Below are 25,150 nucleotides of genomic sequence, written 5' to 3' on the forward strand. Positions count from 1 at the left end.
AAAGTTTGAGGTAGACATCATCAAGCAGACTAGATAGTATTTATCACAACATCTACCACAAAGTTTAAAAAGCTTGGATAAATCCAACAATGACTTTTATTATTTCAAAGCTTAAAAGACATTCACAAGTCAATACTAAGAAGTCTTTTTTTTTGGAACACTTTAGCAAATATCACTACATAGTTATTAACTCACTTTGGAACCCTAAGTACTCCTTAGTAAAAATGTCAACTTTTTCAAGCTATGTAAAATGACACTAACAGTGTCACATACAGTCACAACCATACTTACAAGCAAGTTACATTTCAGACGCCATTTGTATCTTAAAGTGTCTGCAAGTTGGTTTTTAAAATGTAGAGCATAATTTTTGTTGATGTTTATATTCCCAAGCTAACCTGAAGTTTTAAATCAAACCGTACAATTATAAAGGAACACTTTGGATGCTAGAGCGGTACAAAGTAGAAAAAAAAATTTAGATTCACCAACATTCAATATTTAGTATTTTTTCCATGCTTTGAAAGTTATGAACTTGGAGAGGATAAGAGGAGCAGCGTCTTACATTGGAAGTTCATAAAATAAACAATGGCCACTGCCATCTATTGACAAAAATACATACCACATGTTTCCTATGGGGAAAGGAAATATGACAAATTTTTAACCAATTTGTATTTTTCATAACTTACAAACCTGAGGTCTTAACATTAGGACAAATACTCAGCGCCAGCTGGAAACCGGTAAAGTTTAAAATAATTGTGTGCGCAAGGGACTATTGGCATCTGTGCTTGGTCACAAGACATGTGGAGCCACCCACATACCACGCTTTAACTTGTGACCCCGTTAGTTATTCTTCCAACCCAGGTTAGTTGATAGAGGGGTGGTCAGAGGTTGGCCTTTGTATGTTAAGACCTAGGTTTGTAAGTTATGAAAAATACAAATTGGTTAAAAATTTGTCATTTGTTCATATACGAAACAAACCTTTGGTCTTAACATTAGGATAGACTTACTCTTGGTGGGAGGTAAGTACTATTAACCAACATGGGAGTTTGCCACCTTTGATCAGTTTTCTGACTACCAGAATTCAATGAAACAACTGACCAGTATTTCAGAATCTAAGACATATGAATATCATAGAGTCAGACTTCTGGGTTCTACACAATGTCATAGTTCATTGCGTCCGAGGAAGACCAGAAAATCTGTTCTTCTAACAAACAAATTCATCCACTCATGTAAGTTTAATATCATTCCTCTCCCCCTTGCTAAAGAGAGGAATGTCCTGCTACTGATAGGTGTCTTACTGATACTGCCCCTAACAGTATGGCTACTTCACTCACTTGTACCTTGTCCGTTCCAGCTTATGATGGTACTCTCTTCTTACTCCCCGAAGTAAAGAAGGAGAAAGAAATCTGAAAAGGAAAGAGGCCAGTTAACTCCTCCATTTCACATTCATATCATCATCTTAGACAAGATACCAACTGACCCGCCAGGGGTGCTGGATGAGTTACACCATTTGTTGAGCAGCCATCAAAGGACTCAAGGAAATTGTGTCTAAGGACCTCTGGGCAACCTTATTTATATACAGGAAACTGAAAGTGGTTTTTCATAACAATGAACCCACTCTCAAATTTCAGTGAACAGACAGACACCTTCTTAACATTGCTCAATTTCGAGCTTTGATACAGTCACAGACCAACCGTCATGATTATTTTAACAGATGTGTTCTTAATTGCCAGAGGGCCCATATTCCTCTGATGACCTTCTCTTCTGTATAACCTCATTGATACAACTTGACAACAAGGAGTAGGCTTGACCGATCGCCTCTGTTTGGCCTGTTCCTTTACGTCTACCACCTTTATGTTCTAGGTGACGTAGTTCTTTCTATAACCACAGAGTACTTTGACACGTCAAAGCCGGCCCTCCTGAAGGTCTCTCACACATACTCACACCGTACTGAGCATGATTAAGAAATGTATCTGTCATCATGACCTGTGCTGCATTGACTCATTATCCCGGATTCTGGGGCAAATTGGAACTAACTACTTTTGAGTCTACGTCAAAAACCTGGTTATTGAGTACTCCCACTCTACCAAGGTCAGAGGAAGACCACCATCCACGGTCAGTTTCCTGTAACGTGACTGATGTATGTGCCTGGTGGTAATCCATCAAGCCTACTCTGATACAGAGTATGCTTTCACTTATCAGATCAGAGTTATTATGTGCCCCATCCAGTTCACTGCTCCTGATTGATCTGAAGATTACTTAGTGTGAAGTGATATTCATATGCCCAATCACCAGTCCAATTTATATCATCATACATGTAATTACAGAGAGACTTCCCTCTGTTCTGACAACCTCTCCACCAGATCATTGTCTACTGACCGAATGCCTTTAATGGACCGAAACCTCCCCTATACAGGCAGTCATGGCCAAAGAGTCATTCTGTATACGTGAGCCGAAGACCTTTGGAGTCATGTAACATCCGAGGTGACACTCTACACCCAAAATCTTAAAACTATTAGTTCGAAAAGGGATACTGGGCAACCTCAAGACTTCGAGATATTAATTCTACCTATCAGTGGTGCCTCTTCCCCACACGAACCTGGTAGCGATGATTGTGCTACGATAAACTTTATCAGTCACTCATCTTGGGTCCTCCTTAATTACTTGAACCCATTCTTCCGTTCGGGACATGGAGGAGCAGGTAGAACCTAGAGTTTGCGTAACCCCCATGTTTTTCCCAGTATCACAAATAGAATCCTCAGGCTCCTAGAAGGGTGAAACCCCTGAGACAGCTCTTATATGGTTTTTCCATTATACGAGTTCCTCTTTGGACAAATGGTTTGTGCACTCATCTGCCAAATTGGTGGTCCGAGGACCAACTCCCGGCTCAGCCAACGCGGAATCAGAGAAACTTATTTCTGGTGATAGAAATTAATTTATTGATATAGTGCGGTTCGGATCCCACAATACGCTGCAAGTCCTGTTGCTAGGTGACTAATTAGTTCCTAGCCACGTAAAGATATTCAATCCTTCAGGCCAGCCCTAGGAGAGCTATTAATCTTAGTTTTTTTACAAAAACTAAGATACACTTAACTTTTCCAATTATATGGACGATATCATAGGAATACCCCACGAGCATGTCCTATGATAATATATTCTTTTCAGACACGTCCTAATTATCCTCCTGTCCAAGGAATTAATCTGTTAACAGGACATGGCTCATTCTTCCACAAGTAATGTTACTTCCCAACAACGAAACACCTTATGCGGTGATCTGTTACAATATACGGGCATATGTTCAATATGCTACCTTCCAAAGGGAAATCCTATATTGCCAGAAACCACCATGGTGCTATACTTGAGTAACCTAGACCAGAATTGTACCCAACGTCACTTCACCCCACCTCACTCTTGAAGAATGGGAAACTCCCCACCTTCTTCCAGATATGATGAGATTCTATTGCCTTGGTTCAGCCAACTGAAGCTCGAACCCTCTATGTTAGGTTCACGACTTCAATATAGAAACTAGACCAGGATGGAAGAGACCCATTTGCAGATTCTAGGTTAATCTAGCCAACAACCACTTGGACTAGTCTAAGTATGTATAGTCAATTAAGAATTGACTAACTTATTTTAAGTTGACAAGACCAGGTTGACCCTGGCTTGGTTAGGTTAGGCTATGTTAACTCTTCCAATTAGGCTAGGCTAACTCCTCCATCACTTAGGGTGGGTTAAGTCCATCAGAGATGTACTCTTAACTAGGCTAGGCTAGTATAGACTAGCTTAATCTAGAAACTAAATGACTTAGGTTAGGGTAAAGTCGTTTAAGAAAATTTTGGGCTATACATGCTAGGCTACAACCACAACCTTCTAGGCTGAGGTGATAAAAGTGTTTCGAATGGGTAGCCTAGACACTAGTCTATGCTCGGCTATACTTATAACCTTACTAATTCGCCCAAGCTAAGATAGTAAAGGCACGTTCAAGCAGCCAGACCATGCTAAGTCATCAACCCACTATCAGGCTAAGTTGACATGTACGACATGTATGTTGGAATCATCCAACCTATGAGTTAGGCTAAGCTAACTAAGAATTGTACCACTCAGACTAATATAAGATGGTAAATGCAGGTTCGAAAACTAAACCGCAACCATTAGTTATTCCAAGCCTGCACATGCATAACCAAACCAGTTAGTTCGGACAGTCTAAGCTAAGAACTACTACTCAGATTAACTAAGATAGTAGCAGTAGACTCGGACTGGCTGGAGTAGGCTACAAATTTAACCACTTGTTAGGCTAAAAGGTATGACTCAATTAGCGTGGCTATAGCATCTTAGGTTACAAGTGCCTTACTTAGGCTTGGCTACCTTAAGTGGCGAAAGAAAGAAGTGCACCTCCTCCTTTCGACTTAAGTTTCCATGAGGTTTCATTAAGAAGAATGGTTCTACAGTACTTTACTTCTAAGGAACCAAGCTTTCGATTAACTTAAAACTACTTGTGTAAGAGTCGAAGCGTTTGGTCAATATTCTTTTAGGAACATATCAGATTATACCAACAAGTATATAAAACATGGGAATTCTTCTTATCTGTAAAGGTTTGAAGTTTTCTGGGGTCAACCCAAAGTATGCTAATTCCCACCATTCAGGCTGTATACGATTACTAAGAGGAATCCATAGCCTTCCAGCAATCCATGCATTTACGTGTTGTAAAATGGACTCTACATGACTTGAACAAGGTAATTCATACACCTTCGTATCCTTTTTCAATCCAAACACCATGTCAATCCCCAGGGTAAGCATATTGGCTGGTGTCTCCGTGCTCCCCGAAAGGTTATTGAATTGACAAATCAAATCAATCGCCTCCGCATACGAAGCCAGAAACTCTTGGTTTTCTCTTTCCTCCGGTTCTAACATACTGTGTTCAGCCCCAGGAGACGTTAACTCCCTCCTATCCTCTGGCAAACGTCCGGGTGCGCCATGGCCGTCCGACCATACGGCTGCGCCATCTTTGATCTTTAATGGCCACTGATGGCTTGATCCCGAATAGTCAGTAGGATTTGAGAACGTATCTATTTGCAATCCTATATACAAATATGAGAGCAATTTTATCATATTTCATTACTCTGACATCTAGAGTCCATGAAAAAGTATGTAAAAGCATCGGCGTATGTAACAATTTCACCAACGGCACTGTAGTCTCTCTTACACTCTTTGTAGTCTCCACTGGCAATTCCGCGTCGGCTGCTAGCCCAGCGACAGTCGACGCTTTTGCTTGCTCGGACTCATGTAAATGACTTAGTCCGCTTGCTTTGAGCTTACCAGCCACCGACTTCTTGACTTTCTTGCTGATTGGGATGTGGCAGTCCTGGCTCGAAGATGAAGAAGAATTTACCCTTCTCCTCTTGTCCCGAGGATCAGTCACGAAATCCCGTATCCTCCAACGCTTGACTGGTACACACAGTGACGTCATCGAACTTAGCGATGACACCAGCTTGAGGAAGAAGGCGAAGAAGAAGACGAAACAAGCCTTTTCTTTATGTCTTTCTTAGCAATTTTCACCTATAGATCTTGTTTATTCTTCATTACTGTGCGTACCAATGAGTCAGAAAGCGTATTTGGTTTTGGAGGCAGCGAAGTAGATCGAGAAGCAGTAGGGTGTGACGTCATCGCGGCATCATGGATCTACGGCCATCATAGCTCTACAGCCGACGTGGTTATCGCAGCCTAGTCTACCACTGGACTGCTGACAACCTAAATGGCAACCGTCTAAAGTTGACTAAGCTAAAGTACTGCTTAAGCTTTCTTATTTCAAACATAATTGGAGCACACAACGGCACAGCTGCTTATTCTATGAGAAAATTCATATTTCTCCATAAATGTGTGCTCCCGAAATGAAAGCGTAATATAATGATGCCACCGAAGACGACAAGAGGTTGGCAGCAGTAGGCTGTGATGTCATGACTACCGCCATTTTCGTGAGGCTGTTGATGGTACTCTTGCAGCCAAGATCAAGAGACCCAACCTGCTGTGGCATTTCTACTTTACAAGGATGTGACAGTCCTGCCTCGAAGATCAAGAAGAAATTATTCTTCTCCTCTTGGCATGAGGATCAGTCACGAAGTCCAGGTTCTAGCCTTCTCCAACTCTTCACAGCTACACTAGACTAACTTCCAACATTCACTTGTTCGACAATTACAACTACTTCTTGTGCTTTCATATATTAGGCATGTAACAATCCTGGCTCGAAGATGGAGAAGAAACTTCTCCTCTTGGCTCGAGGATCAACTACGAAGTCCCTATTCTTCCAGGATTGGCAGGAGAACGCACTGGCGTCAAAGCCAGTCACCTAAGCTTGTTGACGCCTAAGCGGAAGGATAAAGAGGAAAGACTTGTGTCTTTTCCATTATGTAACTGTTATATCTCCTAATGCTTGTAATTTCTCTCAAAAACAATGTGCATTAAAAATCTCCAAATCAGAAAGCATAGTTGTAAAGTACTCTTGTATCTCAAAGTGAATAATGGAAGCACGTCTCCGTGTAGGCTGTGAAGTGATGTCATGGCGGTCGCCATGATTATGACGTCACTGAGCATCTCGAATGCGAAGCCAGCACCCTACCAGAAGTGCAAGGCTGTTGATGATATTCTCGTAAGCATAGCAACCTGACATCAAAGGCTGCCGTGTTGCACCATCTGCTTCTTTACAGATGGCAACGCATCTGACTGCCATCCAGTGCATATCAGGATAAAAGGGACATCCATCACGTGGGACCCTGGATGGCAGCATGACGTTATACATCAAACCAACTGTCCTTCTTGGGTTGGTTCTCCTGATAAGCCTAACGCCAACTGCACACCTGCATCATCTCTACCCACGTATCTGGAATGAAAACAAGATGGCGATGCACACCTCTCCCCGCAGGGAAAGAAGCACAATTAGTCATAATTAATTCCAAAAGCACATCCAGATACATCCAAGCTTTGGACTTACAGGCAATCCATATGAATATGTGATATTCCAAAGCACAGGTAATGAATTAACTGTACCTTAAGAGTTTCTGCACCTACGACTTACTACACGATGAGTTCCTCGACGTCGAAATCGTCGAAGAAAAATCAGGTCGTGTAGCTGCTTCTTGTGATATCCAAGCATGAGAAGGCTTCATGTTCACATGCCCGGGAATTCCAAACAACAAGTTGAAAACAACAGGGGGCAAACTAAACCGGCTTTAAAAGGACGGAGCAAAGCGCGTCCTCTCTTAAAGGCGGTAAGAAAATAACTAACGGGGTCACGAGTTAAAGCGGGGTATGTGGGTGGCTCCACATGTCTCATGAACAAGCACAGATGCCAATAGTCCTTTGCGTACACAATTATTTTAAACTTTACCGGTTTCCAGCTGGCGCTGAGTACTTATCCTAATGTTAAGACCTCAGGTTTGTTTCGTATATGAACAAATAGTAAATAGGAATTTAATACAGAATGAGTTAAACTGGGAAGACAGAAATAAGTAAGAACATGTTGTTATGAGCATGAACCAATATTCTCATGACTAAACATAAACATGTTTAGTTAATCATGAGAATACTAGGGATAGTTACTGGAACAGGTTCTTCTTCTTCCTTATGTTTTCCTGTTCTTTGCAAATATTCTTATTAGCAGAATAGGCTTGAAGAGCAAAATTTGAACTTGTGACCATCTGTTCGTACTTATGAATATTCTTAACTTGATCGATCATAAGTAGGGTGGTAACTGTACATGTGACTCTAAACAATCAAGAAAACTAAAAAGTGCAAACGATTCCTATTAAAATAAAATTTTCATTCTCAGTATTGAAGACAAGGATATTTATAGGTGATCAATTTTACGTAGGAAAAATAAAATTGATTCAGAAAAACCTATACTATACGGTTAAAAATTTTTCCTTTTAAAGTAGATTTTCATTCACACTAGTATTGTGAATAAGAATATCAAAGGGCAATTAATTTAAGTTTTAAAGAATCAAATAAATTAAAAAAAATAACTGATTAAAAGTGAAAAGTTTAGATGCACAATATACTTCTATAAATTGCATCAGCAAATCTTATTAATCAAAACTTCTGCTCCATGTCCCATACAAACAATAAAAAGTAAAAACAACAGCTAATTCTACAACTATCAAATTACATGTTCAGTACAAGCAAGATGCTGGTTTGCCTCAAAATATTCACTTCCATTATAAAAAAACTTAATTACAATTTAAAAGTTTTGCATGTACATGGTCATATGTGTTATGAACAGAAGTATTAGTTTCTTGCTATATCTAAATTTCTACAGGATTAAAATCTCAGAGATGTATGTGAAACTGTTCAATAACCACAGCTGTTTGAAAAGCAAAAGCCTTGTTAGTTGTCCTTAACATACAATAAATGAAATCATACATTTTTCAGCAAATGCATCTCACTTCCAGGAGCAATCTACAGTCAAGTAAATAAAGAGAATAAATCATATATGTATGGTAAGTATATGAAATCACAATTAAATAATATTAATGCAAGGCAAAGATTCACAGAGAGAGAGAGAGAGAGAGAGAGGAGCGAGAGAGAGAGAGAGAGAGAGAGGAGAGAGAGAGAGAGAGAGAGAGAGAGAGAGAGAGAGAGAGAGTTGGCACTAATACTTATGAACTGACAATAAGAATGGTGCTTATCAACAAAAAATCAATATGGATTAAGAAAAACACCATACTGTAGTTCATAACAGAAAATTTTTAAACAAATACCAACAACCCTTGACTTGGAGCCACCAAACAAAATTAGCAAACAAATTACTTTTTGTCTTAAAAAGAATAAATCCGGTTACACATTTTTCTATAAAAAAATTAGTGACAACTCCATCCCACCCTTTATAAGAAAAAAAAATAAGGAAAAAAGTGAATACAGTGCTTATGTAATTGATCTGAATTTCATTAATGGAGCATTTATACATGAAAACACGTGCTTAGAGCACTTGCCTTTGTAAATATGTAACTGAAAGTTACCTATGAATTTTGTAATCCAAAATTTATGAGATTGCCACTGATGTCCTATCCACACAAAAAATCATTAAAACAAGACAAACTTAACTGCTACACATATAGAGAAAGAAGACAAACAATGACATAAGTCATGTTTCTATACAACCTAGTATCACAATGAAAAGTAAAGAAAATATAAAAAACAATCAGATAAAAATTCTTAAAAATAAAGTATATAAAATTGTGGAAAAAATTATCACAGTATCGCCACAAACGTTACCTGATTATTTGTTTCAACTCTGATAAGTTGCTCTTTCCTCCACTTTAAGGAAATTCATCAACTTCCAGAATTCCAAAGGCCCTCCCCTCCCAAAAAAGATCTCTTACGAGGCATCAAAACAAACCTCCGTGAACAAAATACATCCCAGTAATACGACTACATGTAACTTTTAGAAAGACTTTAACTTCACTTTAACTTATTCAAACAAATAATCTTTGGCTAAAACCTAGAATCCTGTCTTAACTTTCAGTCTAACAAAGTTTTTTCATCTCTCAAAAGCCTACATTTAATAATCTTCATGCTGTAAACACACTTCTTCATAAGTCATGATCTAATCTTCACTGTGCAATGTTAAGAGTGGTGACCATGCCTGGGCTGCTGTTGCTGCTGGATCCTCATCAACAAGTAGCTGGAATATCAGTACTTAAATGCCCCATGCTGTGCAGCTCTCTGGATAAAATTTTTCACTGTCAACTCATCCAGAGCCATGAAAGCTTCAGTCTGGGCAACTTCAGTCATGTGGTTGAGAGCAAAACGAAAACAAAATTCTTCAAGCTCCTGTAATGAAATATTTCCTTCTTTATTTAAACAGTACTACAGTTTTTTTTGGTGTATTATACAAGGACAAAAATTTCCTGAACATAAAATTTCAAAATCTGCATACACAAAAAAACCATCTTTATGCAAAGGCCAATATATACTAAAGGAAATTTCTGAGATGTAATGTAGTTTAAAAATTATACTTCTATAAAGTCAACAAATGACTAGGTCAATCTGTAATCCTATCCTGTGATGTAGAATATGAACAGAATATAGTGTTGGGCTGAAAGCTCAACACTGCAGTACATACTGTAGCTTCATATTTGATAGCAACAGCATACAACATGGCAGCATTTTCTGTTGTAATCCCATGGCGAATAATACGCTCACAGTGTCGTTTCAATGCTTCCTCACAATACGCATTAGCCAAATCTAACAAACCTGGAAAAACAATACAATAAAAAATATTTTACAGGTATATCTCGAGATGGTTTCAGAACAAAATTCTGAAGCAATTATCATTCCTTTTGAACTGAAAATAATTTTCTTGATTCATTAATTTATTTACATCCGACTAATTCATGACCTTCATGAATCGCCCCACACTATTCCCAAATAACAATTAAATAAAAAAGTCATCTACTGGCTAGTTGGAAGCACCGCACACACATCATCTAACATCGAGTTGCAGGCAGGTGTATGCAACTCACCTCTTGGAATTTACCTTGATACTCTTAGTCTATTTTAGCTTTATTTTTCTTCATCCTAATTTCTTCTTTGAAGCATCCAATTCTACATGTACTTTTAAGAATTTTTTATTGTATTACCTGTTTAAGAAGAATACTGTACCACCATTTCTTACCTTCAGAATCGCGGAGGGACACTGTCCCTTATTTACTGTACTGACAGTGATCTTTGCTTGAGCATAAAAACACAACATCATGCTGTGATTTATCTTGCTGGTTCTCTACATGTTGATGGATACTCTCCACAGGAGCTCTAGATCCTTCCTTCAAATGGTCCCTTTACTTCGACATCAGCAAGGTTTTCTGGCAGGTGTGGAGAAAATGCCAGACTAATACTGTTCTGTCCCCTATATCTGGACCCAGTGGCCTAAGATAGACGCTGTGCTGCAAGTCTGAGATGGGATCAACATTTAAGCATTCCCTCAGTTCAGACTACCACATTAGGTGATAATATAGTTTGACTTTAGCATACCTCCAAAAGACATTTCTTGCTCCCCTCTGGCCTCTGCTGGAGAGATTTCCAAGTTTCCTTGAAATAGTCATGGATACCACCACCATTATTCCCACTTGGGGAAGCTGTCTCATTTTCAGTTTCACACAAACCCAAAATCATTTCATCTTCATGAGTAGAGCTTAACTTGGGCAGTCTCCAGGACAGGCCTTTTAGAGGTTGCTCAGCAACAACTATCATCACCCATTGCAAGTGCTGTACCACTTATCTTCATCTGGGAAGGTGAGGAAGATTTGTTGCTTGGTGTAATAAATGAAGAATTCCCCCACTTTAAGCCTCTGTTCTGGTTTTAGCTCATTTCTTGGCCTTACAGATAAATGTTTAGAAGCTTTCCCTTGCATCTATTAAAGACTACAGGGTAGTTTTTCCCAAGTATTCCGCCAACATCAAAGGAACGACCAGAATATTTCAGACCTGTTGATTCCTAGGTCCATGGTCAAAGGTCCATGGTCAAAACTGCAACTATGATTTGACTGGTTTTGCATAGCCTTGCCAGACCACCTTATGAACCCCTCCTCAAGGAGGCATTACTGGACTTGACACTCAAGATGGTGTTTTTGTTGGTCGTTGAGTTCTTTAAGTGTGTCAGCAAACTTCACATTTTGGCTAGGGAGGTTTCCCATTTCAATCATTGGTCTTCCACTGACATTTTGTTTACTCGAGATTTTGTTGACAAGACTCAACCTTCACAAAGGCATGACTTGACCAAGGATTCCTCAGCTATTCTTGTTTTGTCATCTTCATATGAAGACAGTCTGGTAAGAACTGTCAGGACCTATCTTCAGCAATTAGAGCTTCTTTCAATCTCTTTTTCTTTCTTTATCCAGGTCGAAAGAATTTGCCTCGAAGAAAGCAATTTACATGCTTCACCAGGTGACCTTGGATCTTACTTGGAGATATTGCAGGAGGACCTTTTCCTGTTCAGGACTATGAAGCTCATACCCTTTTGTTATTAAGTCTAAGCTCAATCTGTTAACTTCTTGAAATACTATGCAGTCGCCGGAAGACTTTTGCTTTGAACTCACTTGGGATGATCTTTATGGCAAGACATTTTTACCTGCTGTAATTTTCTACCTGTCTTCACACCTCACATGACCAACGAGTGCTATGTTTTTGGGGTTATTTTCAAGTTCCTATTATACATTCTATTGCTTTGCTGAAGCTCTGTATTTGCTATAGATGTTACAACCTTTGCTTGATGACATGATTAATGGGTTCATAATGAAAAACAAGTGTGTTAAGAATTATCATACTGGAAAAACAGTGTTTTAAGAATCAAAATACATTTCTCATACTAACTTATCAAATATAGCACACATTAGGGCACCTGAAAGTCACCTTTACAGAAATTAAGGTACCATATAACTAATGTGCTAGTATGAAAACATTTCAATTTATTAAAATATGATTAATTGGTTTGCAGCATGTACTTATCAGGGTAATATCTTTACATATAGGGTAATCAGTAAGTCTTCATAGACCTGAACTTCAAACTTAAATTTTGTGGTCTGGAAAAAATTTTCTATTTTATACAGAAGACAAGTATAATCAAAAGATTGAAATAAGAAAAACTGAATATAAGAAGCCATTAACTAATTCACAATTTATTATAAACTTGATACTGTAATATCAGTTGAAATTTCAATTATTAATTCTAAACATAAGTAAAGAGTAAAAACACTTGATATGTGAAAATGATTAGCTGATGAACAGTAAAGGGTTACTTATTAAGGAAAACTTATGAAAGGAAAGGACAATGTAGCTGAGGACTTTGCATGAAATATACTACACCCATTGTATAAATACATTTCACTGTGATTTTACTTGGAGTTCTATGCACAATTGTCTGTTGTCTAACAAAATAAATAATACAAGATCCAACTGTCTTCAGGCCATGATTACAGGGTTCTAAAAACTGAATAATGTAACAAAGATTATTAAGTACAAAATTCCAAGTCCATAAAATATGTGGCATCTTGAATTCACTTCTCATTTACGTAATGACATGCTTAGGTTTCAAAGGCATGACTGTTTCTCTCAGCCTTATGCTATAAACCTTATTTGTTGCCAGAATTCCATTCATCATAAATAAACCTTAAAATGTACTTGGCACAACCAAGTGCCTGAAGCTAAAAGTTCCAAAACAAACAGTTCCACCACACATGCTCAACCAACTCCTTATTGCTTGATACAATTTCTTTGAGTTTTAAAATGACCCCATTCTCTCCATTTCTTTTTCGTGTTGTCTCCAGCTCATTTCTTCAAGCAGAGTTTCTGCTTATGCCATAACCAGTTTTCACTGTGTCCTTGCAGCACTTCGATGTGTGATGGCTTGTCTTCTATTCAGTAATTTTTTTCTTGCACTTGATGTATATATTATGAATGTACATACAGTCAAACCTCGGTTTTCGTATGCCTCTCTTTCTGTACATTTTGGTTTTGGTAGACTTTTTACTACAATATTTTGTCTCGGAATTATTGTACGCTTCCTTGGTTTTTGTACACTCAGAAACAATCCATCTGGGGTCAAGCTTGTGACCGGGCCCCATATTGAGCGCCCAAACAAAATATCCCATCTTCTATTGTGACCCATTCAGCTTTTGCGTTTGTTGTTTTTGTGCTTTTTATTCAAGTGTAACTGCTAAATAAGCCATCATGGGACCAAAGAAAGTTCCAAGTGCTAGCCCTTCTGTAAAAAATGGTGAGAAACACTAGAGAATTTAAGAAAGAACTCGTAGCAAAGTGTTAGAGGAAGTTGCATGCCGATCTCAGTGAGAAAAGGCCTACAACATGCACTGCTGTTAGTGAATTTAAGGCCAGCAAAGGCTGGTTTGAAAAATTCAGAAAATGAATGGGCATACATAATGTGCCTACTTCTGGAATTAAGGACATGTCTGCAAAGTGGAATGACGTAAAAAATTTTCTGGAGAATTATCATTCCAACAAAGAAGTTGTAATCCATGTCTCCAACATGTTTAATGACAATGCTGTATTTAACTTTAGGCAAATTTTAAAGAAATGCCTGAAACAAATGTCTCTCGACAGTTTTGTTGTGCGACAGGGGTCCAGTAACTCTCAAGCTGGTCCTAGTGCTAGTAAAAAACAAAGAGGGGAAGTAACCTCAGATACTGCCAGTAAAAAAACGAAGACAAGTAACCCCAGATAGGTCTTTAATACCTGAAATCCTTCTGGAGGGAGATTCCCCTTCCAAACAACAACCTCTCCTCCTCCCTCTCCCCTCCTCTCCTCTCCGTTCTTCCATATGCTAACAGGTGTTTTCCATAAAGGTAAGAGCGATGTCAAATTTTCATTTATTCATTTCATTAGTCAATTATATTTATTTCTCATTGTTTTTTGCTGTATGTAAAACTGGTTTTATTCCCCATAAAATGTATTTAAAAAAAATATTTTTGAGGATCTGGAATGCATCAATTGTATTTACATTATTCCTTATGGGAATTACTGTTTTGTTATTGTTTTTTTATTCGTACATTTTGGATTTTGTTGGAGGTTCTGGAACGGATTATGTATGAAAATCAAGGTTCCACTGTAAAGCATTGTGAAATTTGGATTTTAGAGTCAAGCTCTAGGGACTGAGCCATTCAGCATTAAAGGCAGTGAAAAATGACAAATTTTCTAAGACAATTTGTATTTTTCATAGCTACAAACCTATTTTAATAGGAATTGTTTGCACTTTTTAGTTTTCTTGATTGTTTAGATTCACATGTACAGTCACCACCCTACTTATGAATGATCAAGTTACGAACATTCATAAGTACGAACAGATGGTCACAAGTTCAAATTTTGCTCTTCGAGCCTATTCTGCTAATAAGAATATTTGCAAAGAACAGGAAAATATAAGGAAGACGAAGAGCCTGTTCCAGTAACTCCCCCACTGATTATCCCTAGTACTATTCTCATGATTAACTAACCATGTTTATTACAGTCATGAGAATATTGGTTCATGCTCATAACATGTTCTTACTTATTTCTTTCTTCCCAGTTTAACTCATTCTGTATTAAATTCCTATTTTCTATTTGTTCATATACGAAACAAACCTGAGGTCTTAACATTAGGATAAATACTCAGCGCAACTGGAAACCGGTAAAGTTTAAAATAATTGTGTACGCAAGGGACTATTGGCATATGTGCTTGTTCACGAGACAAGTGGAGCCACCCACATACCCCTCATTAACTCGTGACCCCATTAGTTATTTTCTTACCGCCTTTAAGAGAGGACGTGCTTTGCTCCGTCCTTTTAAAGCCGGTTTAGTTTGCCCCCTGTTGTTTTCTACTTGTTGTTTGGAATTCTCGGGTATGTGATCATGAAGCCTTCTCATGCTGCGAGACTTCCTGGATATCACAAGAAGCAGCTACACGACCTGATTTTTCTTCGACGATTTCGACGTCGAGGAACTCATTGTGAAGTAAGTCATAGGTGCAGAAACTCTTAAGGTACAGTTAATTCATTACCTGTGCTTTGGAATATCACATATTCATATGGATTGCCTGTAAATCCAAAGCTTTGATGTATCTGGATATGCTTTGGGAAATAATTATGACTAATTGTGCTCCTTTCCCTGCGGGGAGAGGTGTGCATCGCCATCTTGTTTTCATTCCAGATACGTGGGTAGAGATGATGCAGGTGTGCGGTTGGCGTTAGGCTTGTCAGGAGAACCAACCCAAGAAGGACAGTTGGTTTGATGTATAACGTCGTGCTGCCATCCAGGGTCCCACGTGATGGATGTCCCTTTTATCCTGATATGCACTGAATGGCGGTCGGATGCGCCGCCAGTTGTAAAGAAGCAGATAGTGCAACACGGCAGACTTTAATGTCAGGTTGCTATGCCTACAAGAATAACATCAACAGCCTAGCACTTCTGGTAGGGTGCTGGCTTCGCATCAGAGATGCTCAGTGATGTCATAAACATGGCGACTGCCATGACGTAACTTCACAGCTGTGGCCTACACGGAGACATGCTTCCATTTTCATTTCGAGGTACAAGAGTACTTTACAACTATGCTTTTGGATTTGGAGATTTTTAATGCACATTGTTTTTGAGAGAAATTACAAGTATTAGGAGATATAAGTCACATAATGGAAAAGACACAAGTCTTTCCTCTGTTTCCCTCCGCTTAGGCATCAACAAGCTTAGGTGACTGGCTTTGACGCCAGTGCGTTCTCCTGCCAATCCTGGAAGAATAGGGACTTCGTAGCTGATCCTCGAGCCAAGTTTCTTCTCCATCTTCGAGCCAGGATTGTTACATGCCTAATATATGAAAGCACAAGAAGTAGTTGTAATTTTCAAACAAGTGAATGTTGGAAGTTTAGTCTAGTGTGGCTGCTGTGAAGAGTTGGAAAAGGGTGGAATCAGGGACTTCGTGACTGATCCTCGTGCCAAGGGGAGAAGAATAATTTCTTCTTCATCTTCGAGGCAGGACTGTCACATCCTTGTAAAGTAGAAATGCCACAGAAGGTTGAGTCTCTTGATCTTGGCTGCAAGAGTACCATCAACAGCCTCACTCTTCCATCAAGCGTGATGACGTCATAGCCAAAACCGCTTGCAAAATGGTGGTAGTCATGACTTCACAGCCTACTGATTCTCGATCTACTTCGCTGCCTCCAAAACCAAATACGCTTTCTGACTCATTGGTACACACAGTAATGAAGAATAAACAAGATCTAGAGGTGAAAACTGCTAAGAAAGACAAAAAGAAAAGGCGTAATTCGTCTTCTTCTTCGTCTTCTTCCTCTAGATGGTGTCATAGCTAAGTTCGACGACGTCACTGTGTGTACCAGTCAAGCATTGGAGGATACAGGATTTTGTGACTGATCCTCGGGACAAGAGGAGAAGAGTAAATTCTTCTTCATCTTCGAACCAGGACTGTCACATCCCAATCAGCAAGAAAATCAAGAAGTCAGTGGCTGGTAAACTCTAAGAGAGACTACAATGCCATTGGTGAACTTGATACTTATGCCGATGCTTTTATAAATGTTTTCCATGGACTCTAGATGTCAGAGTAATGCAATATGATAAAATTGCTCGCATATTTATATATAGGATTGCAAATAGATACCTTCTTAAATCTTACTGACTATTCGGGGTCGAGCCATCAGTGGCCATTAAAGATCAAAGATGCCGCAGCCAGTATGCTCGGACGGCCATGACGCACCTGGACGTTTGTTGGAGATGTCATGACTACTGCCATTTTTCAACCGGTTTTGGCTATGACGTCATCACACTTGATGGAAGCGTGTGGCTGATGATGGTACTCCTGCAGCCAAAATCAAGAGACCCAACCTACTGTGGTATTTCTACTTTACAAGGATGTAACAGTCCTGGCTCGAAGATGAAGATGAAATTATTCTTCTCCTCTTAGCACGAGGATCAGTCAACCTGGTCTTGCCAAGTGAAAATAAGTTAGTCAATTCTTAATTGACTATACCTACTTAGACTAGTCCAAGTGGTTGTTGGCTAGATTAACCTAGAATCTGCAAATGGGTCTCTTCCATACTGGTCTAGTTTCTATATTGAAGTCATGAACCTAACATAGAGGGTTCGAGCTTCAGTTGGCTAGAGCAAGGCATTAGAACCTCATCATATCTGGAAGGAGAAGGTGGGGAGTTTCCCATTCTTCAAGAGTGAGGTGGGGTGAAGTGACGTTGGGTGCAATTCTGGGCTAGGTTACTCGAGAATAGCACCATGATGGTTTCTGGCAATATAGGATTTCCCTTTGGGAGGTAGCATAATGAACATATGCCCGTATATTGTAACAGGTCACCACATAAGGTGTTTTGTGATTGGGAAGTAACATTCTTGTGGAAAAATGAGCCATGTCCTGTTAACAGATTAATTCCTTGGACAGGAGGATAATTGGGACATGTCTGAATAGTGTATATTATTATAGGACATTCTCCTTGGGTTTTTCCTATGATATAGTCCATATAATGGAAAAGTTAAGTGTATCTTAGTTTTTACAAAAGCACTGAGCTGTTTAATAGCTCTCCTAGGGCTGAGGGCTGGCCTGAAGGATTGGATATTTTTTTTACGTGACTAGGAACTAATTGGTCACCTAGCAACGAGACCTGCAGCTTATTGTGGGATCCGAACCGCACTATATCAATAAATTAATTTCTATCACCAGAAATAAGTTTCTCAGATTCCGCGTTGGCCGAGATGGGAGTTGGACCTCGGACCACTAGTTTGGCAGATGAGTGCACAAACCACTTGTCTAGAGATGAACTCGTATAATGGAAAAACCATGTAAGAGCTGTCTCGGGTTTCACCCTTCAAGGAGCCTGAGGATTCCATTTGTGATACTGGGAACAACCTAGAGGTTACGCAAACTCTAGGTTCTACTTGTTCCTCCATGTCCTGAACGGAAGGATGGGTTCCAGTAATTAAGGAGGACCCAGGATGAGCGACTGATAAAGTTTATCGTAGCACAATCAATAGGATAATTTCTAGCGCCTAGCTGGATCCAGTTAAATCTCAGATGAAAGCAAGGAATCTTGTGAGATCTGGCAACACGTGTGTATATCGGATAAAGAGTGGTCAAAGACCACGCACCTACGCCACTGTGTCAGTCTTTCCCAACTCAGGATGTCTTAGCAGACAGAGGGGCAGCTAGAGGTGGGCAGTATAATGTTAAGACCTCAGGTTTGTAGCTATGAAAAATACAAATTGTCTTAGAAAATTTGTCATTTGTTCATACGCGAACAAACCTTCGGTTTTAACAATAGGATAGACTCATACTTGGAGGGAGGTACAAGACATCCTAAACCAGCTGGGGGCCTACCCACCAGTCCAGCTCCAGAAGAAATAACTTCCTGAGAGGGACTGAAGCCTGTGAGAAGCTAGATAAACTGAAATCTAACTACCCAAACTCTGAGTGACTTACAATGATATATGGGAGAATCATTGTATATGGAAACAAAGAGAAACTTTGACTGTCCAATAACAAACCAACACACCAGGGATTGTTATCGCTCTGAACTCCAACTAAAGGAATCAAGAAACTGCACCAAATGGAGAACAGGTAATTAAGGTGACAGAGATTAACTCCCCCATAGTTGCACTAAGAAGTAGTAGTTAGAGAGTTTGGACAGCAAGATGGATGGAAGGGAGATAAAGTAAAAGTGGGAGGAAACAGGGGCCGAAGATATGCTGCAAACATCCTTTAGTAATGTCTAAAGAGAACCATGTGCGCTGACAGGCAATCCCCAATGGGGACTTGCACTAGATGCTTGTGTGATGAACGTAATTTCAATGATGTGAGTTATTCCACCAGATTTTCCCTACAGTGGCAACATGTACTACACTTATTGGGAGTACTCAGCTAGCCTACTTCATTTTACCTTTCTTCCTCATTTGCATATCTTCAGTTCCATCATTATTTTTCTCTGTCCAAACCATTATTCCTCACTATTAAATTGCAATTCAAGTAAATGTAGATAAAGGGTTTAATTTCTTAGAAACAAAAATTTCCTGTATACAATCTCATCATTCATAACCAACTCCCACCTCTCAATTGTGTCCTTTCTTAACTGAAACCAATGTCTAGAGGCACACATGGATGTTACCAACAAGTAAATGGCAGAAAATCTTACTTTCATTTAGAAATGGAGTGTCTAGGGTTAAGGAAGGCCACAAATTTGGCAATAATAAATGATGGGTTTGACCTTAAAAATAGTTTGTTTTTTAAACAGTATATCAAAATGTAACGTTTTAGCTATCTACAACTGCCTGTGTATCTGACATATTTAAACATTCTTATAAAACCTTATCAGAAACTTAATTTCATATACAACAAAAATAAAAACACAAAAGGGATCTTACCTATGGCATCTTCTGGGGAAACATTGACGGTGTCAGTGTATATATATTGCAAAAAAGCCCGGAATACCACAAACGAGTAATCTTTAACTTCCACCTCCCTGTGAAAATGAATCAAAATTATTCACTTAGGCTACTTACATAAAAGAGTAATACGACAGATAATGGCTATGTGCACTTCAAAAAACTATCTAGATTTGGAAGAAAAAAACCTCACTTTAAACATGCACCAACCAGTTCCTGGAAGTGGAAATTATTTTCAAAAATTAATAATCTAAAATTCCACCACATCTGTACACACAAATGGGAGAAAAACTCAATACTTAATCAAAATATAATGAAATTAATTCTGGGAACATGGCTGAACTTAAAAATCAATATTATCACGTATTCGTGGATTCCTCTAAGGGCCTTATTCGTGGGAAATTGGCCTATTCGCAATATTTTTCTATGAGAAATATCCACAAATTACTGTATTTTCTTATTGATTTCCGCATAAACTGCACTTTTTGTGAAAAAAACTATAAAAAAAGGTATAAATATTCATTGTGGGGTTATCTTGAGTTTTAACTAACCGTTTTTATAGAGATTTCAAAACTATTCACGGGGGGGGGGGGGGGGGGGGGGGGGGGGGGGGTTGTGTGTGTGTGTGTGTGTGTGTGTGTGTGTGTCTGGTACCCATCCCTTGCAATTAATGGGGGGACACTGCATACAAATGAATAAGTTATTTCTTGGGACCTTAATTACTACCCTTACATATTCCAACCTTAATTACTACCCTTACATATTCCAAATTTTCATGTTAAGCATATCAGCTAAGACAGAAAATGACATACATGAAAAGGTCACTTAATATCAGCAATCTAACCAATATAAAACATTACAAAGGAAACTGATTGTATATAGTTTAGTCAGAGTTATTTTATTCTTATTTTTATTTTCTCTTTTGGTGAAATGTGGTCGATGTTCAATGTATGAGGAACGTGTTTGATTTTAGAAAATGTCTTGATGTATTTAAGTTGTGCTGTGACATCATAGGATGTGACGCCATAAAGGACAAGATGGCGGTGGCGTGAGGTGGAAAGGTAAACAATAACAGAGCGTGCAGTCGAGGACATGCAGAACTGGTGTTTGGTAGGGTAAGAGAGAGCTCTGGCTTTTAGGAGTTTGTGGGTTGTAAGTCATGTGGCGTTGTTCAAAGTCTTAAGCTGGAGTATACTGGGACTGAAGAATGTGAACAGGTTGGTAGATTGCACATTTGTGTCACAAAGGAAAGATTAGGCTAGGAAAACATTAAAAGAAATATTGATTTATGGATACAAATTTAAAAAATGTAGTAAGTGGTACCTCGACATACGAAATTAATCTGTTCCGAGGCGGCCTTCGTATTATGAGCTTTTCGTGTCTTGAACCGTATTTTACATGTAAAATGGCTAATCCGTTCCAAGCCCTACAAAAACACCCCAGTAAATTATCCCTTTCATGTCCAACTGACGTAATAGTACGTAAAAATACTCTATCCCCTATCTATCCAACTGACGTAGCGGTACGTAAAATTTACCAAAATTTTTCGTAAGGGTGGTAGGGGCATTTTTTTTTTATTTTCGGACAAGTAGCGATTTCCATAGGCTAGATCATACCTTGGACCGTGTATCTCGGGTATCAATACATCAGCAAAGTAGTTCCTATACTGCACATGCTCAAATCACTGGCGTAGTAAAATTCTCACAATGAAATCAGCTGGTCGCACCTACACTTCCCTCTCAGTGACCCACGTGCGAGCTGTTGTTGACACAAGTGTTTGTTTATATGGTTACGTCACGCAAGAGCAATAGTTTTCCAACATGCATTCCCGTAGTTTTTATGGTAAAAGTAACGGAAAATGCGTTAATGCATCCCAAAAGAGACGATTAGAGTTTCGGCAGGGCTCTGAATCTCCAGAAGATGCCAAGATAAGGAGGCTTCTAATGGACTATGACTTTTCTTGGAAGGCTCGTAGGATTAACCTAGCCATGGAACTACTTCGTCTGGAGTAGGAGGAAGAAATTTGCCTGTTATGTATAGCTTTTGAGCTGCGAACGATAATGTTGACAGAGTTAAATTTCCAGGCTTACAACACATTCTAATGTTACGACGCTGATCCGACGGAAGAAATATGACTTCAAAAAGGCAAAATACTGTACATACTTGAGTAATATTCAACTGCATGTAATGTTCAACCCCATTTTTACTGCATATATTGGGACTTTAGCATATGTCCCTTAGCAATAAGCCTAGCCTATGTTAGCAGTTGCTACTGTAGCCTAGTCTATGATTCTGACATCTAAACCTAAGAAGCTAAAAGCTTAGAATATGCCAATAAAATGTATAAATAATCAGTATGTACTAATTTCAAATGATTATTAATTAATCATTAACTATAATACACAAACAAACAAAAAAAAAACCTACCCACCTTTTGTTTGCATTCAGCACTTACGAGTACCGAACGATCGCCAAGCAATCACTTATCCTAGCACACAGTAAGCCATAAATTTTCATTATCTCTCTTCAACTAATGAAACTACCAAACAGTATAATAACCATTAATTTCTATTCTTTATTCTATCTTTACCTAATGGAGATACCGAGTTACTGACAGCTATAATGAAACATATACGTAATATTAAAACAGAAGAAGAATTCTAGAAAATACGTATTTGTTGGCTTCGATGATAACAGTCTGATTTATTTTATATTTTATGATATCTAATTCACAATTTTTTTTATTAAATGTATTGCATGTATTCATTTCAAATAATTATTAAGTAACCATTAACTATAATAAACAATCAAACAAAAAAAAAAGCTTCCAAACTTCTGTTTACGTTCAGCACTTACGAGTACCGAACGATTGCCAAGCAACCACTTTCACCTAGCACACAGTACGTACAGTAATCAAATTTTCAACTACTGAAACTACCAAACAGTATAATAACCATTCATTTCTATTCTTTATTCTATCTTTACCTAATGTTTTTTTTATTAAATGTATTGCATGAATAAGTTTTTCAATTTACAGCATTCTTTTACCAATAGAATACATAGAGCACAAGGGGTAGATGCTGACCAATAGGAGAGCAGGATCTTATGGGGTGACTAGCATCAGGAACCAATGGGAGAGCGGGAGGATGGTGGCGAGTTTACTCAGTTGGCGGTGCGCGAGTTTTAAAATTGTTCTCGGTGGTCGAGGCGAATCTCGGGACTTTACAGCAACAACCTTTCGTAACTTGAACTATTTTCGTATGTAGAGCCAAAAAAATCTTCGTATTTGCTTTTGTATCTCGAGTTTTTCGTAAGTTGAGCCTTTCATATGTCGAGGTACCACTGTGTATGGTTACAAAAAACCATAAAATTAGTCATGAGTACATTAAAACCACGTAAAAGTCCAAACCTCTGCAAAGCGATCAGTGATAAACACATACCTATAAAGTATCACAGATTTTCAAAATACAGTGGGCCCCCGTATTCACGTTCTCTGGATTTGCATATTTCTCTCTGGACCATGTCTACCCATTATTCGCAGGAAATTTGCCTATTTGTGGCATTCTTCTATGAAAAATAGCCAGAAATTTCTGGTATTTTTATCATAAAATACACTTTTTGTGATAAAACTAATAAAAAAACCAGGTATATGTAAACATTTTTAGTGGGTTTTTCTTGAGATTAACTAACAAAATAGGACGTTTTCAGTGTTTTTATAGGGGTTTCAACTATCTGCGGAGTCTAACTATTCATGGCGGGTCTGGTACCCCTCTGCAAATACAGGGGGGGGGGACCACTGCAACTTTTATATTTCCTCCATATACAAACCAGAGCCTTTTAAGTATATAAGCATTCTATCTTCTTCAACTTATCTGTTTTCCTAACCAGAGCTAGAGGGGGAAGCTGAAAGAGCTGCTAAGGCTTCTGGCTCTTCCTAAAGAAAGAAGTTTGAGATCCTCATTTCACATGGAAGGGAGTTCCCTCCCTATGCCAGACAAAAGGCATAGCTACCCTGAAGGCTTGGTAGTGGTTCCATTTGTTGCCATGGAGGACTTGAACAGTACTTCTTGGTGGATCACTGGATCCCAACTATCAGAACTTCCCTTCTCCCCTGCTTCCTCAAATTTACTCTTTGACAAGTGTAAAGAGGAACTAAAGACTGATCTCTTCCACTAAGCAAGACTGCTTTCATCTAAACTTGTTGGAAGAAGGGCACAGATATAAGTAGAACTTCCTCTGACATGTCAATGGCAGAAAAGTAGTTTGTTCAGTCTGTTGGACAGCATGGAAGCTCCTCATTCACAGAGATGACTGTTGACTGCTGAACTGATCCATGACACCACTAGCAAGCATTGACCACAGCATTCAAAATGCTTGTTCTCCTCCTGAGCATATCCCAGATAAAGCTCTATTGACAAGATGGGCTCGACAAAGGAACCAAACTATCTCTTGGTCTAATCCTTCGGGCCAGCCCTAGGAGAGCTGTTAACCCTTAAACGCCGAAGCAGTAAAATAAAAATTGTCTCCCGTGTGCTGAAGGTGTTTCGGAGTGAGCGCGGAAGCGGAAAAAATATTTTTTTCAAAAAATCACAGCGCGCTTAGTTTTGAAGATTAAGAGTTCATTTTTGGCTCCTTTTTTTGTCATTGGCTGAAGTTTAGTATGCAACCATCAGAAATGAAAAAAATTATCATTATCATATATAAATAATGCGATATATGATAGCGCAAAAACGAAATTTCATATATAATTGTATTCAAATCGCGCTGTGCGCAAAACTGTTAAAGGTAACAAGTTACTTTTTTTTTCGTTGTAATGTACACTAAATTGCGATTATTTTGATATATAACACATGGTAAAACGATAAAAGCAACACAGAGAAAATATTATCACAAAATAATGCATGAATTCGTAACGCTCGGATGTAAACAAATATTTTTTTCAAAAATTCACCAATAAATCTAAATATTGTCCTAGAGACTTCCAATTTCTTTCAAAATGAAGACAAATGATTGAATATTACTATACTGTAAGAGTATTAGCTTACAATTGCAGTTTTCGACCATATCTGATGAGTTAAAGTTGACCGAATGTCAAATTTTTATATATATATTTTTTTATTAGCATTTATTTCAGAAATTATAAAAGCTACAACCTTCAAATATTTTCCGTTTTATTCTACATGAAATTGCGCACATTTTCATATATAAAACTCTATGAAATGCCTAATAT

General features: G+C 38.5%; 1 protein-coding gene across 1 annotated transcript in view; it reads right to left on the reverse strand.

The window, feature by feature from the left end:
- Window positions 1-8,595: 8,595 nt before the first annotated feature.
- The window catches only part of LOC135200086 (RCC1 and BTB domain-containing protein 1-like), a 57,204-nt gene continuing 40,649 nt past the window's right edge, over window positions 8,596-25,150 (reverse strand). The window contains exons 9-11 of the mRNA XM_064228397.1: window positions 19,900-19,997; window positions 10,112-10,242; window positions 8,596-9,819 (exon numbers count right to left, since the gene is read on the reverse strand). Of these exons, the coding sequence (XP_064084467.1) occupies window positions 9,679-9,819; window positions 10,112-10,242; window positions 19,900-19,997 (370 nt within the window). The 3' untranslated portion in view covers window positions 8,596-9,678. The remainder of the gene's footprint in view (window positions 9,820-10,111; window positions 10,243-19,899; window positions 19,998-25,150) is intronic.

This window comes from Macrobrachium nipponense, chromosome 26, assembly GCF_015104395.2.
Source record: "Macrobrachium nipponense isolate FS-2020 chromosome 26, ASM1510439v2, whole genome shotgun sequence".
NCBI classification, from domain to species: Eukaryota; Metazoa; Arthropoda; class Malacostraca; order Decapoda; family Palaemonidae; genus Macrobrachium; species Macrobrachium nipponense.